Genomic DNA, 15,558 nt, shown 5'->3' on the forward strand with positions numbered 1-15,558 from the left:
GTCCGGGGGGGAGGTTCTGGTGGTGGTGGCGGTGGGTGTTGTGGCCTTGTTGGGTGTTGGAGCTGCATGATCAGTAGCTCTATCACATGTTGGTCTTTACATGTGGCTGTGAGTTGGGTCCAATTCATGCAGTAGATGGTAGACCTCCCTACACCCGTTAAAGGTTGATGTTAATTTGTTACAGCTAACTCGGCTTATCGCCTGCTTTTTGGATCGCATTGCAGATTTGGTTGGTATTTTAAAATATGGGGAAGTAGTATTTTCGTTTTTTTGCACGGGAATGCCTACTTTGCATATCATTAGCATTAGTTGTAGAGATTTTGTTCGCGGAAGGTGCTGATGAAAGAGTGGTGAGATTTGCAGTTTTCACCAGGTTGAGAATAGGACGATAATTAAAAAACATAGAAAAAAGATAGGTTTAATGAACATTATAATTAGAAATTAGCATTTAAAAAACCTTTGAAATTCACTGAAAAAACCATAGGTTTCAGGCACGTTATAGTTAGAAATTAGCATTTAAAAAACCTTAGAAATTCACTGAAAAAAACATAGGTTTCAAGGGACGTTATAGTTAGAAATTAGCATTTAAAACCCTTTAGAAATTCACTGAAAAATACCATAGGTTTCAGGGATGTTATAGTTAGAAATTAGCATTAAAAAAACCTTAGAAATTCACTGAAAAAAACATAGGTTTCAGGGACGTTATAGTTAGTCGGACATTTCACTAATAGAAAACCATAGAAATTCCCCTGTTATAGTTAGTTCAGCTAACTAAAACTCGCACCCCAGCAATGCACTGCTGATGACGTCACATATTACATCATTCATGACATGGTCAGTGACATCACTTATGACATCTCAATTGACATTACTGATGACATCACTGATGACATCATCCACATGAAAATCTGATGCACCTCATATGACCCTAATATAACACTTGATACGCCCACTCTAAAATACAGAATATAATTTTCGAAACCATGAACACACTAATACCAGTTAGTAAATATCCACTCTGTAATTCCTAGGTTTACACACACATCTATTCATTCACCCATACAGTCACTCATACATACAGTCAGCCATCAATACAGCATTATCATACCCAGTCACAAATCTATACAGACACTAACACACCGCCTCTCATTCATAGAGTTATTCACACACCTAGTCAGAAATAGAAATGATGAATCACACTTTTATTTACTCACCTGTACAGTTATACACATACCATGTCACTTATTTAAACATATACTAACACATACTTACACTCTAATACAATAACTAATACAAGCACACACTGATCCATACATGCACTCTCACAATCACTCACTCTCACATATAGTCATTTATAGAGTCCAACAGTCATATATACTGCCTTTCACATATGCAGTTACTCACAAATGTACCACTGAGGCATCCATTCACTCACCAAGACACTGATACACACACTCACATATATATATATATATATATATATATATATATATATATATATATATATATATATATATATATATATATATATATATATATATATATATATATATATATATATTTTCACTGAAAAACCATAGGTTTCACACCAGTTATAGTTAGCTGGAAATTTTACTGACATAAAACCATTGAAATTCCCACGTTATAGTTAGTTGGACTCAGTATAACTTGCGCGCCTGCAATGCACTGCTGATGACGTCACATATTACATCACTCATGACATGGTCAGTGACATCACTCATGACATCACTGATGACACCATCCTTGTGACAGAGTGACAGACCTCCTTTCAGTGTAATGTAACCCTTGAAACACATATTCAAAAATAGAAACTAACATTTTCAAAAAAATGGAGATACCCATACCAGTTACAACAACCAATTCAGTAATTCCACCATCTATATACACATCCACTCATTCACCAACAGTTCTATATAGTCACTCATACATATACTCACTCATCATATGTAGTGATGCACCTATACATCCTGTTACACACCGACAGTCATCCAAAAGTTACTCACACACATACTCACACATGCAAATAAACTATTGAACATCCATTTATTTGCATATACAGCTATACACACACTACCACCTTACTTCTAAGGAAACTTACACATACTTACTCTCTTAAACAATCACTTACAGAAACACATACTTATTTAAACAGGAACTCTTACAATCTCTCACTCTCACATATACTCACTTATATACATCAATACTCACATATACTAGATTAAAACATATGTCGTTAATGATAAAGACACTAGTGAGACAGTCATTCACTCACTAACACACACATATACACACTAATCCACCCATACAGTCCTGCACATATGCTGTCTTCAAAACACATACAAACAGTGAGTCAGTCATTGATGCATCTATGTGCTAAGTAATACCCCCACCAAACCATACAGACACTCATACTGATACCAAAAAAAATCTAATAACCCAAATACACACACATGTAGCTACTCACCAACCCATGCAGCCAATTATTCACAAAATGAAACACTGATACATATATTTAAATATTTAAACATTACTCGCTAATATATGTATTCACTAAGATACACTTAATAAGCCAATTAACCAATCAATTTTTTTTTAAAAAACATCAATTTAGACACTTTTTTAAACATTTATTCTTCCATCGACCTTTACATATACATATATAAAACATATTTATTTTTTAGAAAGACACACATTCACTGGATGGTGTCATCAGTGATGTCATGAGTGATGTCACTGACCATGTCATGAGTGACGTAATATGTGAGGTCATCAGCAGTGCATTGCAGGCGCGCAAGTTATAGTGAGTCCAACTACCTATAACGTGGGAATTTCAATGTTTTTATGTCCGTAAAATTTCCAGCTAACTATAACTGGTGTGAAACCTATGGTTTTTTCAGTGAATTTAATAGGTTTTTTAAATGCTAATTCCTAACTATAACTGGTGTGAAACCTATGGTTTTTTTCAGTGAAAAAAAAAAAAAAATAAAATAAAAAAAATATATATATATATATATATATATATATATATATATATATATATATATATATATATATATATATATAAAACATATTTACATTGTATACAAACACACATTTACTGGATGATGTCATCAGTGATGTCACTGACCATGTCATGAATGATGTAATTTGTGACGTCATCAGCTGTGCATTGTGGGGGCGCGAGTTATAGTTAGCTAAACTAATTGTAAAAGGGGAATTTCTATGGTTTTCTATGCGTGCAATGTCCAACTAACTATCACATCCCTGAAACCTAAGTTTTTTCCGTGAATTAAGGTTTTTTAAATGCTAATTTCTAACTATAATGTCCCTGAAACCTATGTTTTTTTCAGTGAATATATATATATATATATATATATATATATATATATATATATATATATATATATATATATATATATATATCACCACCTCCGTCGATTCCAGGTACTTTTCACCAAAAACAGATACGGACCACACTTCTGTGCTTGCCATATATGTATTGCTTTGTCGCCATTACGTGTTTCAGCTCTGACAAGTTTTGATCATGTTCCAATAACATCAAATCTAATAAAAAACATTCTATTATAACTTAAAACTTTAAACTATTTAAAAATCTTCAAACTTAAATTTCCCACTCCTGTGAGTACAACAGTAGGGAAAATGTTGGATAGCGGAGGGGTATAAATTACTATTCCCACTCCAGTGAGTGTACCAGTGGGGAAAGTGTTGAATAGCCAAGGGGTAAAAATTACTATTCCCACTTCAGTGAATGCAACAGTAGGGAAAGTTTTGGATTGCGGATGAGTAACAATTAATATTCTCACTCCAGTCAGTTCAAAATCAAAAGCAAAGAAAATATTAACAACTAAAATATTTAAAACTCAAAATTAATAAATAAATATGTAAACAAATAAAATACAAATATATTTAATATTAAACATTAAAAAATATATTATAATGTTAACTATATATGACAGATACCTACAAATATTATATTAAATGAAAAAGTTTTCAAACAAATAAATATTTTTATTTAGAAATGATTTAGAAACAAAAACATTACATACATTTACTTTTTTATTTCCTACTCTTTAACACCACACAATTCACAACCCACATCTAAATAAAAAAATGTACTTCCCTAATTAACATAACTAATTGCCAATTAAAGAAATATTATTAATTAAAAAACAAATTAAAACTCATAACAATATTTAACTTCCCACACTTTACCCCTATAAGCCCTACAACCCACAGCTAAAATTAAACTGTAAAAAAACTAATAGCACAATTAAAATGTATTTTCAATTAAAAATCTAATAGTATTTAACAACTTATGAAGTAAGTAAAAATAATTTACCTCACTTACCCCTATAACAGTAAATCCCACACACAGAAATTATAAACAAATACCCTAATTAAATATAAATTAATTAATATAAATGATCAACTAATTTCTAATTAATTAAACATAAATTACTTCCCACCCTTTACCCCTATAAAACCCTCAACCCACACCTAAAATTAATTACAAAAATTGCATATTTAATTTGCAATTAATTAATTAATATTAATTACAAACTAATTATTAGTTCATTAAAAATACATTACTTGCCACCCTTTACCCCTATAAACCCCACAACCCCCCCTTAAAATTAATTACACAATTTCCATAATTACTTTTCAATCAATTAATAAATATAAATTAACAGCTAATTGTTAATTAATCAAAAATACATTACTTTCCACCCGTAACCCATTTAAACCCCACAACCTGCATCTAAAAAGAATTATACATATATACATACATGTATTAAAAAACATAAACATTACTTCTACAAAAAAATGCATCACACAAATAAAAATAAACTAAAATCATAACACTTATTTTAAAAAAACGATATTTTAAACAACTATATTTTTGACTTCTATATTTATAAAAAAGATATTTGTTACCTTGAATTTGATATTCTTGCCGTCGATATTCTTGCTGTTGCTATTTCTGAATCCCGATATTCCCAACTCGATATTTGTGTAAGTCGACATTTCCAACTCAATATTCTGTCTCAACACAGTCTGCACGCACTCATATTCGCTCCAAAATAGCGGTTCATCAAGTGCCCCCACACCACAAGCAGTTCCCTTAAGGCACCAAGAACCTTTCTACACCATGTCATGCTAATATACCAAGAAACATTTTCTTTGCATTAATTTACCATGTGGATGTCATCTGTAAACCTGGTTGGATAGAAAGAAGCCATCATGCATTACCCCCCTTTACCGTGGCTCAATCGATTTCAGTGTTGAAAAGATGGATTCCTGAGCTTCTCACGGGGCTTCGAACTTATTTCTACAAGAATTGCGGACATTCTCAGGTTTGATAGGCTTTAATAAATCCTTTTGTTTAGAGGCTTATTTATTCTTTGTTTTGTAACCCTCTTATTCAATATAACATAACATTTGTTGACGGTCTTGAATGAACAGAAGTTTACTTACTGTCAATCGTTCTTACATAGATGATACTTTCGTATTCTGTTTTAAACTTTTGATTGCTTCTGTGTGAATTTCACAGATGCCAGCTACTTTGGACAATTATTAAATAAAAGTAAATATTCAAGATGATGATAGAGGGCACACTAATGTTTTAAATTCACTTATTAATAGGGTGGTCATTTCTGCTTCCAAAGTCTCTTCTGTATTGAAATTTTAATCGACCGCAGATTAGTCTATATCAAATATGTAACTCCTGGTCAGATGATTTACAGATACATGTGGCAGATTCTGATTATACACGACCATTTTTTAGGCTCTTTGGCTGGCAGCCTCTGATTAGTTCAATAAAAGTCAATCTTCAAGAAATACTTAAACATATGCACAAATGGGTATTGATGTAACTAGATGTTTGTTGGGGTTGTTTCAGGGCTCGTAGTTTTCTTCCACACATAATGTGGTTTGGTGACTGAATATCTGTCTTCTGGAAGGAGGCGTTTGTGCGCCTGCGCGTTACACCCTAGAGAGGAATTAAGGGATCCCTTTCTTTGCCATTGATTCACTAGCCTGGTGCTTACATGAATGTGTGTTTGTTAATTCAATCATTGATTACAGCGAAAGACAGACATAAACTAAGGCTAGCTGAATGTTGAAACTTGGCTATGTAATGCTAGTGTTCTTGGATTTGTGTAATTGTGTGCTATCTAGATGAAGGTGTATGAGATTGTTAAATGCTATCTTTTCCTAGTAACTTTAAATACAGTCTATTGTTCAAAAACATGATTGGTTTGAGAAAATACTGGTAAAAATACTGCTCAAGAGACTGGGACCATCGTCTCAACTGTTACTAAGATGCAGCTTGATCTTTCAGTTAATCCTTCAGGGTACCCACTAGATCAGCTGTCAGAATAGCACCCCAGAGGTGCCATAGGAACAGCATTAACTCACCTGGCGAAAGGGTCAACCAAGAGGAGGCCCCTCTCACTGATGCTTCGTGGACTTTTTTTTACAAGGACAAGTGCAGCTCAGAGATCTGTCTTGTTGGGTTAGAGTAGAAGTGTGGAATGAATACTTTTGTTTTATGAGAAGAGTCTGGAAGGGATAGAAGGGCTGCCTTTACCTTGCCTTCTCCCTACTACTGAGGAGGGAGGAGATGGGAGGAGGTGGGAGGAAGAGGAGGGAGGAGGGAGGAGGTGGGAGGAGGAGGAGGGAGGAGGGAGGAAGGAGAAGGGAGGATGTATTCCTGCACTTGGAATTGATGCACAGATGTGTGTACGGCCTGAAGCTAGAGATATGAACCTAATTGGCTATTCATCCTTCTGAGTTTGATAAATCCAGCCTAATTGATTTGGAGGGTTACAAGTGTACCTGATACCAAAGTGCAAAGCCGCTAGGTGTTGCTTGCTCTATGGAAACGATAAGTTGTTGCTATTTACCAGGGTGCACATCGGAACAGGTGGTTTAGCTGAAGTATTGTCACAATTTGAAAATAATAACCACTATGTTACAGTAGGTGGCCCACACTGAAAGCATCCCCTCGCAATCCCGCACAAACACTAGGTCCAATAAACAGGACGCAGCAGTGAAGCATAGGACAAGTGTGACATTTCCAGTGCTTAATGCAGGCCAGGTAGCCCTGGGGAAAGAATAGAGCATGGCTGATACACCAAGCCAAGGCGATGGCGAAGGTGTATGTGCCTAACAATGCAATGACCTATGTGGTTTGTGAATGAATACTGCTACAACAAATACTGATATTACCAGTAGTAGTGCTGCTGCTACTACTGGTACTGCTGCTATTACTGCTATCAATAATGCTACTACTACTGCTACTTCAACTGACCCTACTATTACTACAACAACTGATACGTCTGCTACTACTACTAATGCTATTACTGCTACTGTGAATACTAGTTGCACTGCTGCTGCCAATACAAGTACTGCTGCTACTACTGGTAATGTTACTGATGATTATAATAATATTGACATTAATAATAATGTGATACATGACCTGGCATACTGTCGTGATCAGCTCACATGTTATGCAGAGGAATTGCCTATGGCGTCGAAACCACAGGATATCTGAGGTCCACTCACTGCTTATCAATTAATGGTAACTAATGTCTGATGTCCGATCTTTTTGCGAGAATGCTTTGCCCTGTAATGTCACACAATGCACTTTGAATTACTGTCATGTCTACGTATGCTTGTAATGTCGAATTATGAAATATTCTCAGGGTCGGCTGGTGACATTTGAAAGTGGTGGGCGTAAATACTGCACTGTGGCGAGCGCGTGCAGCGTGCGAGGCCCAACCACCTATGGGGGATTCGGGGATTCTCCCACGAGAACATTTTGAAAAAAGAGTGGGCAAATGGTGCATTCTTAAGCACCCTGGACTCACATAGGCACACTGCTCACCCTGCGCTTACACAGACATCACCAACCCTGCACTGTCACAAACATCACTCACCCTGGACTCACACAGGCACACTGCTCACCCTGCGCTCACACAGACATCACTCACCAAGGACTCACACAGGCACACTGCTCACCCTATACTCACACAGACATCACTCACCCAGGACTCACACAGGCACACTGCTCACCCTATACTCACACAGACATCACTCACCCAGGACTCACACAGGCACACTGCTCACCCTGCACTCACACAGACATCACTCACCCAGGACTCACACAGGCACGCTGCTCACCCTATACTCACACAGACATCACTCACCCAGGACTCAATTGTGTTCACTCTCTCTTGCTCTTTAAAAGCCAGACAATGGCAGGTCCCATCGTGATATCACAGCATTGATATCTACTGGATGTACAGTCAGATTGTGATATGATTGTAGGCATATTACGGCAGATTCCAGAGTGATGTAATAGCATGTGCACACACTTGAAATAGAGTCAGACAATGATATCATTGGAGCCTGAAAATGGCAGGTCCCACAGTGATATCACAGTATCGATAAATGCTGGCAAATCAATGCAGTACTTACGAGGGGGGGTGGCGGGGGGGAGGGGGTGACGGTGGGGGGTGCGAAAAAGAGAGATAACATTAAAAAAACGTACCTGACCGCCTCTGCTCCTGGTCCACGTTGGCGCCTCATCTCCAAACAGGAACCGGAACAGGAACAGCAGCACCGAGGGCAACCCCTAAGCCAATCTGCAGCGCCAGGGCACAGTTAATCCTCGCCCGCAGCATGCCCATTAGGAGACCTAATGGGCATGCGCTAACAAGTTAAAACACAAGTGCGCATGCGTGGGCACGGTGCGAAAATTCGCCCTCCGTCCCCACACATGCGCACTTGTGTTGTTCTGCTGCCCCCATGTCTGACAATGCATGTCAGTCAACATGACGCGTGGTCTGACGTCATGCTGGCTGGCATGCATTGTCAGTTCTCCCTCGGCGTCGGTCTAAATTGAACTTAAGTAAACTATTCAGTTTACTTAAGTTCAGAAACGTTGGAGCTGCGGGCGGCTGCGGGCGGGGGTGCTACGCCCCATGCCCTAATGGACGCACCGCGCCTGAATATTCTGTCATGCCAAATGAGTTGTTCAACATGTATATGCCTTACCAATGCTTTTATTTGTATACATGTACTTTGTTTTTTGTTTACTTTTGAAAATGCACAAATACAATTTAAAAAAAAATTATAACATGATCATTTGCTTCTGTATATCCTTTTTCTCTGTCCATCCATTTTAATGTTTTTCAGAACTATGTGATGGGGCAGCCAAGAGGGGCAAGAGAAGCAACAGGCAGTAGATATTTATCCCTTCCTATCACCTCTTTTAGAAGGAAAATGCGTGGTGGACATATTCCAAAATCCTTATCAAAGCTTGTGAACTGCAGCTCAGTAAACACCTATGAACATTCTACAACCTTACTTAGAATATAATAATGAATCAAAGCAGTACAAAAGTTAAAGGTGTAACCCTATCAATATTTTATTTAATGAAGGTGTTGGCAGGTTGAATCCTGGCTGGTTAGATCAAGTAGTAATCATGTGGGGTGGTGGAAAACGTCATAACAAGCCAATTCAATACATAAACATAATGGGGGCTCCTCCGCTAAGGCGGAGGAGCGTTGCTCCATTGCTTTGAAGCAGTGAAAGAAAGGAAAATAAAAATTATAATAACATAATGTTATTATCATTTTATTTTGTCCTGCGCTGGCAGCTTTGCATGAGGGGGCGAGGCTGCACGGAGGAGTGGTAGCACCCTCCTAAGTGCGCAATGATTGTTCGCCATCTCGGGCCCGCCACAGGCAGGAGCACTTTGCATGTTCTCCATGCAAGCTGCATTACAGCCTGCCTGGAGAACATGCCCAGACGCCCAGTCCTTGGCTGAGTGCCAAACCACAGCGTTCAGACCAATCTCAACGCTGTATCGTTGTGATTGGTCAGGGGAGCCTGGCTGCTTCCTGTTCCATTACCAATGGGAGGAGAGATGACGGAAAGACGCAGTGGTAAGGTACCATTTTTCTTAATCCTTCACCTCCCCCTCACCACTGCCTCACCACTCCCGGTCCGTGATGGCCGCTACTGCATAAACCCTCAGGGCATTCTTAAAATAATGTCAGAAAACATGTGTGAGAATCAGTACCGGAGAGGAGACTGGTTTTAGTCGAACTGCAGTATAAGCAGCAGCAATGTTTACTTAAATATGGATAATAGGTAGTTGTGAAGTACAGTGTTGGTAATGTCATAATTTTGGGAAATTGCCAAGTTGAAATATTTTTATTGTAGCGCTGTAAGAGAAAAACAATGCTGGAATGAGGCAAGGAAGAGAGAATAAAGAGAAGACAGCAAAGAGTTGCAAGGCAGCAAATGCACATAAAAAGATGAGGTTGGGGGTGAGGCGATGTGTTTGGAAAAGACAAGTTCCATAGTACCTGAAAGAATACGTTTGCATTTGTTTATTTCTTTTTCAGTTCTGTTTTTAATTTGGTATTTGGATTTCAGTCGGGATGGTAGTTTAAAGTTAGTTATTATAAACAATGTCTGAAAGGGACATATATGTGTATCTATGATCAAGGAGTCTGTGTGGGGAAATGTAATTATGCTGTGTGTGTGTCAGTGCAGGGAAATTAGTTAATGTTAACTGGGGACAGACAATGTTTGTAAGAACGTTCTCTGCTAGGGATTTGGAGGCTTTTTTACAAGACAATGGCGTAGCACGGTGCCCCAAGCAATTTTGCTGGGCCGACCTGCATCATTGTCTAAGTGCAGGAATGTGCCATATTTACAAGAATATGGCGCATTCCTGTACTCACCCCTGCGCTGGCGCACAAACAAAAGACTTGCGCCAACGCAGACACCCTTGCACCATGGTGTCAGGCTGCCTACGTTGCAGAGATGATTGTTGTTGTGCAGGAAGGGACACCTTCCTGCAACAAAAACAATCATCAATGGCATTTTGCTCCTTTTTTGTATGCTGCGGAAAGCAGCTGAGATAGAAAGAGCAAACAAATGAGGAGAAATAAAAGTATTTCTCCTCATTATGCAGTTTTTGGCGCTGACTCAGATTTATGATTCCTTATAAATCTAGGGCAGAGTAAAAAAAAAAATGGGTGTTGCTGGGAATCTTCACAGCAACACACTTTGCATGCCCTTTAGTGCAGAAAACGGCATCAAAGGGAACGATATTTACAAGGCCACGTTAAGCCACGCAAAGTTGCTTAGCGCTACCTGTTAAATATGGAGCAGGACACAGCGCCACGGGAGCGCCTCAAAAAGTAAGGATATAGTGGCCCAGGGGCTTTGTAAAGGAGGCCCTGGGTGTCAAGCTTCTGAAATGGCATCCAAAGAGCAGCAAGCCAGGCTGGGGCTGTTGTTAATTCCTGTGAAATGCTCAAATAATTTCCTGACCCAACTACAGAAAAGTGACTGTTTATTGGAGACCCTCCTCCATACAAGTAGTGAAAGGTACACATACCTCAACTGAGGCAGTAAAATACATGCCCTAAGAATATGGCAGACTATAATATTGTGCGCTCCAAGCTCGCCTACTTGGAAATAAGGCACACAGACACATTGGTATATGATGCTGGAACTGGCCCTGTATGGTACCAAAGGAGAGGGTTAACCCAATGTAGTCACTGGGACCTGGGTGTATAGCGTTAAGAAGGAGGGGTCCCAGTGGGAAAGGCGTTTTAGTAAAAACAATTTAAATGTACTCAATGAAACGAAAAATGCAGCTATAATGTTTAATTCACATTATAGGGGAAAGTAATCAATAACACAAATTACAGTTGTAACAGTGCCCCTGGGGATAAGGGGGACGTGCAGTCGTGAGGGTGGTGTAGGAAGGGATAGTGACAATAAAAACACGTATTATTCACACATATATATGAATTCAAATGTCAAAAAGGACAGTAGGAAGAACATAAATCCACTCAGAGTTTAAAATACACATGCCCCATTGACCATACAATGGAAGAATATGGGTGGACGGGGGCTGTGTGTTGAGGTGAGGAAGTCGACGTTTCGACCCAGGAGACGCAGGAATTGGTAAAGTCCTTGCAAGTGGGTCTTCATCAGGACGGAATAGGGGTAGGGGGCGGACAACCTGAATTAAATAAATTTAAATCAGTCAGTGTGTCGTTCTTAAGACTGACCAAATCACAAATAGTATAAGGGTATACTACGGCTTATTAAAACATACCTGATTATATCAGTGTTGGTTAGTGCTCAAATTCAAAGAATATGGAGTGTTCCATCCTGAGAGAAAAATCTTATTGATTTGTATGTTTTAATAAGCCGTAGTATACCCTTATACTATTTGTGATTTGGTCAGTCTTAAGAACGACACACTGACTGATTTAAATTTATTTAATTCAGGTTGTCCGCCCCCTACCCCTATTCCGTCCTGATGAAGACCCACTTGCAAGGACTTTACCAATTCCTGCGTTTCCTGGGTCGAAACGTCGACTTCCTCACCTCAACACACAGCCCCCGTCCACCCATATTCTTCCATTGTATGGTCAATGGGGCATGTGTATTTTGAACTCTGAGTGGATTTATGTTCTTCCTACTGTCCTTTTTGACATTTGAATTCATATATATGTGGAACTGGCCCTGGGCACGTGCACCTGGCCCCTGTTATTGGCAGGGTCACCTGCCCAGTGAAGCATGTGAAGGGTGGGCGAAGGGTGAGTGTTGAGGCCAGCCCTCTGGGCGTGGCTGGTTACACAGAGTATATGCTGGAACACTAGACCGTGTCCAGCAGATCACTACAATGACCATTAGACCAATCTCTTAGAATCGCCAAACAAAACCAAATTCTGTTAGTAAATTACATACATTTTTAAATAATCATACAATAATAGTTCTTACGATTAAATTCTGGAAATATTATTTCAGATTATGAAACATAGTTGTTTCGTTTTAAATTACCCAACCTTTACAATCCTTCAAAATCCCGCTGGAAGTAGAGTTGTTCAAATTAGTGTGACTATTGAATTTGGTATCTAAGTGCCATTGCTGAGTCCAAATGTGACTACAGCTCCAAATCTCTTACCAACCTTTCGATGACTGGCATTTTATTTGCTGTGCACTAAACGTTATGTCTGGAAGGTACTTTTGGGGGCTATATTATACAATGTTTCATGGGGGTGCAAAGGGCTTAGCACCTGTTGCTTGCACCGATTGTGATACCTTTGTATTAATGAAGGTGGCAACAGACGTTTGTGTTGCCCCTTTCTTCATGGATCTTGCCATTGCAAGAGATGTGCTAGAGTAGTCACAAGGGGTGTTCCCTCATTTTCATGAACCCTTGTTATAAGGGAACCCTTTGCCATTAAGTGCACTCTGTATTACAGCAGTAGCATAAAGGCCATGTTACCCCGGTCTTTTGAATTCTCCACTAGCTTTCAATAAAAAAAGGCTTTTGGGGCCAAACTAGGTGAGCGTGTGACAGGGCCTTCTTGATAGCAGTTGCCAAAGAAGTGAACTGTGTTCCTTATACTGTCTCACGGTCTTCCAGAAAAATTCAGATTTTTTTCCATTTTAATCAATATCATTTTGTATTACGTTTTAGATTGTCTGTCACTGGTTATGTTGCTGCTCTATAAAGTGCCATCAATCTTTAGTATACGTGTGCTATACAAATATAATTAACATGAAGTAGTGTGGCTCACTGGTTAGAGGCGGCAGAGCCGAGAGCAGAGGACGGCCCGGGACCAGGGTTCGATTCCCGGCGCGGCAGGTTTCTGGACCAGGGTCAGCGGACTCGATAATTCTCTCGCCTCGGTGCCCACTCTGATCAGCGATCACACTCGGCAACTCTGGGCATTAGCTTGCCTCATCTTCACTAACGGCCCCACCAGACCGCCGGGGATGCCTGGTCTCACCCTGGAGATACCCATTAAGGGACCATCTCTCAGGGAAGCCAGGAAGGGTTTTGCAGCGGTCGAAGCGCCTTGGGACCCTACGGGTAAGTAGTGCGCTATATAAATGCCAATACATTTACATTTACATTTACATACCATTACTGACATGAACACAATGACAAAGAGGTAGCCAGGAGGGTTACAGGTTGTGTGCCTCATGGAAGATGGCATGCAATCAGTGCAGTCCTAGAGAGCCCCAACGCAACCACCTGAAGGTGGGCACAGTAACACACTGTACCTGCTTGTGGTAGAGGTATCTTCCCCCTTTAACCTTATGCTAGTTTGCCTTAATTAAACGATACATCCTCTATTTCAAACACAATTTTTCGGTGTAATTGGGCACCCTGTCCCTGTCTGTGCTGAAAGCACCGATATAAGGGTGTACTGTAGGGCTATCTAAGATGGTGTACCCAATGTATGAGTTGGGCCAGGGGAATACCATGAAGGGCTGTTCTGGCTCGGAATAGAGAAGAGTTGCTATTTTCATGCATTTGTATTGTCAAAAGCACGTATATTTAACTCATACATTTTCTCAGGTGGTGCTTGATTTTCAGTGAGTATGGCTAGGAAAGAAAGAGCAGTGTTTGTCTCTTTCTGTTTTCAGGCTAGGCAACAGGCACTCAGCTCTGCTCCTAGCCAGCCAGGACAGCCGTTCTTGATAAAGCCCAAGGTGCTTTCACTAGAGGGTCCTTTTAAAATTAAAATTTGGACACCAAAAAAAGTCCAACTTTAATTTTGCATAAATGTTATTAAAACATGTATTTTCCTGCAGAGAACCACAGTTTCCAAATAGTACTGTTCACACTGCGGCCAACATTGCTTGGGCAGAGGTACATGACTTACCTTGATGTAATTAGCATTGATGTACCTGCTCTCGTCTTGAGAGTCTGCTCTCCTGAGGCACACACGGGTTTGAGGATCTTCAAGAGAGAGAAATAAAACCTTTCAAAATCTTGTGACGTTGAAACAATATGCTAAAGCACAACTGTGTGTGTACAGGGAGGGGTTCTGAGTATGATTATGTATTTAATATATGTATGACTTTTCAGTGAACATGAAAAATTTGACTTCAAGAGAGAATTTGTATTTGATATCATTCAAACCTCTTTTTTTATATTTTTTGCATGCACATGATATGTGTCCGAACAGAGAGAGCATGTACTAGCCACTTTAGTAAAGTCCAGGTTTACCACATTCATTTTATAACCCTACTGCTGGCATATAGTGCTCCTCACTGTGAGAAGAGACTAGGAAAATATTACTTACCAGTAGACATCTGTTCTTGGCATGTAGAGCTGTTGAGTCAAATGCTATGCATAGATCGCCATCTTGTGTTGGGTCCGGATGTTTGCAGTTTGTTTTTCTTCTAAGAAGTCTTTCCAGTCACGAGGCTGATGACTCCTCCTTTTGGTGATAGTGGGCATAGGCATCGATTCCATTGTTAGATTGTTTGCCATTATAGGGTGAGAATGGAGTTAGTAGTGTATAAAGAGATGAGCATTTGTGTGTATGTAATAAGTATAGAATCTTTTTTTTTTAACTGCAGCAGGTACAGGTACCCGGGGAGGCGGGTGGGCGCATGTGACACTACAGCTCTACATGACAAGTACAGATGTCTACTAGTAAGTAACATTTTCTG

General features: G+C 39.4%; 1 protein-coding gene across 2 annotated transcripts in view; it reads right to left on the reverse strand.

The window, feature by feature from the left end:
• Positions 1-15,558, reverse strand: part of PTPN7 (protein tyrosine phosphatase non-receptor type 7) — a 418,932-nt gene that overhangs the window by 144,085 nt on the left and 259,289 nt on the right. For both annotated transcript variants that reach the window (XM_086923125.1, XM_086923126.1), the window contains one exon: positions 14,763-14,839. In XM_086923125.1, coding sequence (XP_086779251.1) covers positions 14,763-14,839 — 77 coding nt within the window. The remainder of the gene's footprint in view (positions 1-14,762; positions 14,840-15,558) is intronic.

Source organism: Lissotriton vulgaris, chromosome 5, assembly GCF_964263255.1.
Source record: "Lissotriton vulgaris chromosome 5, aLisVul1.2, whole genome shotgun sequence".
Taxonomy (NCBI): domain Eukaryota; kingdom Metazoa; phylum Chordata; class Amphibia; order Caudata; family Salamandridae; genus Lissotriton; species Lissotriton vulgaris.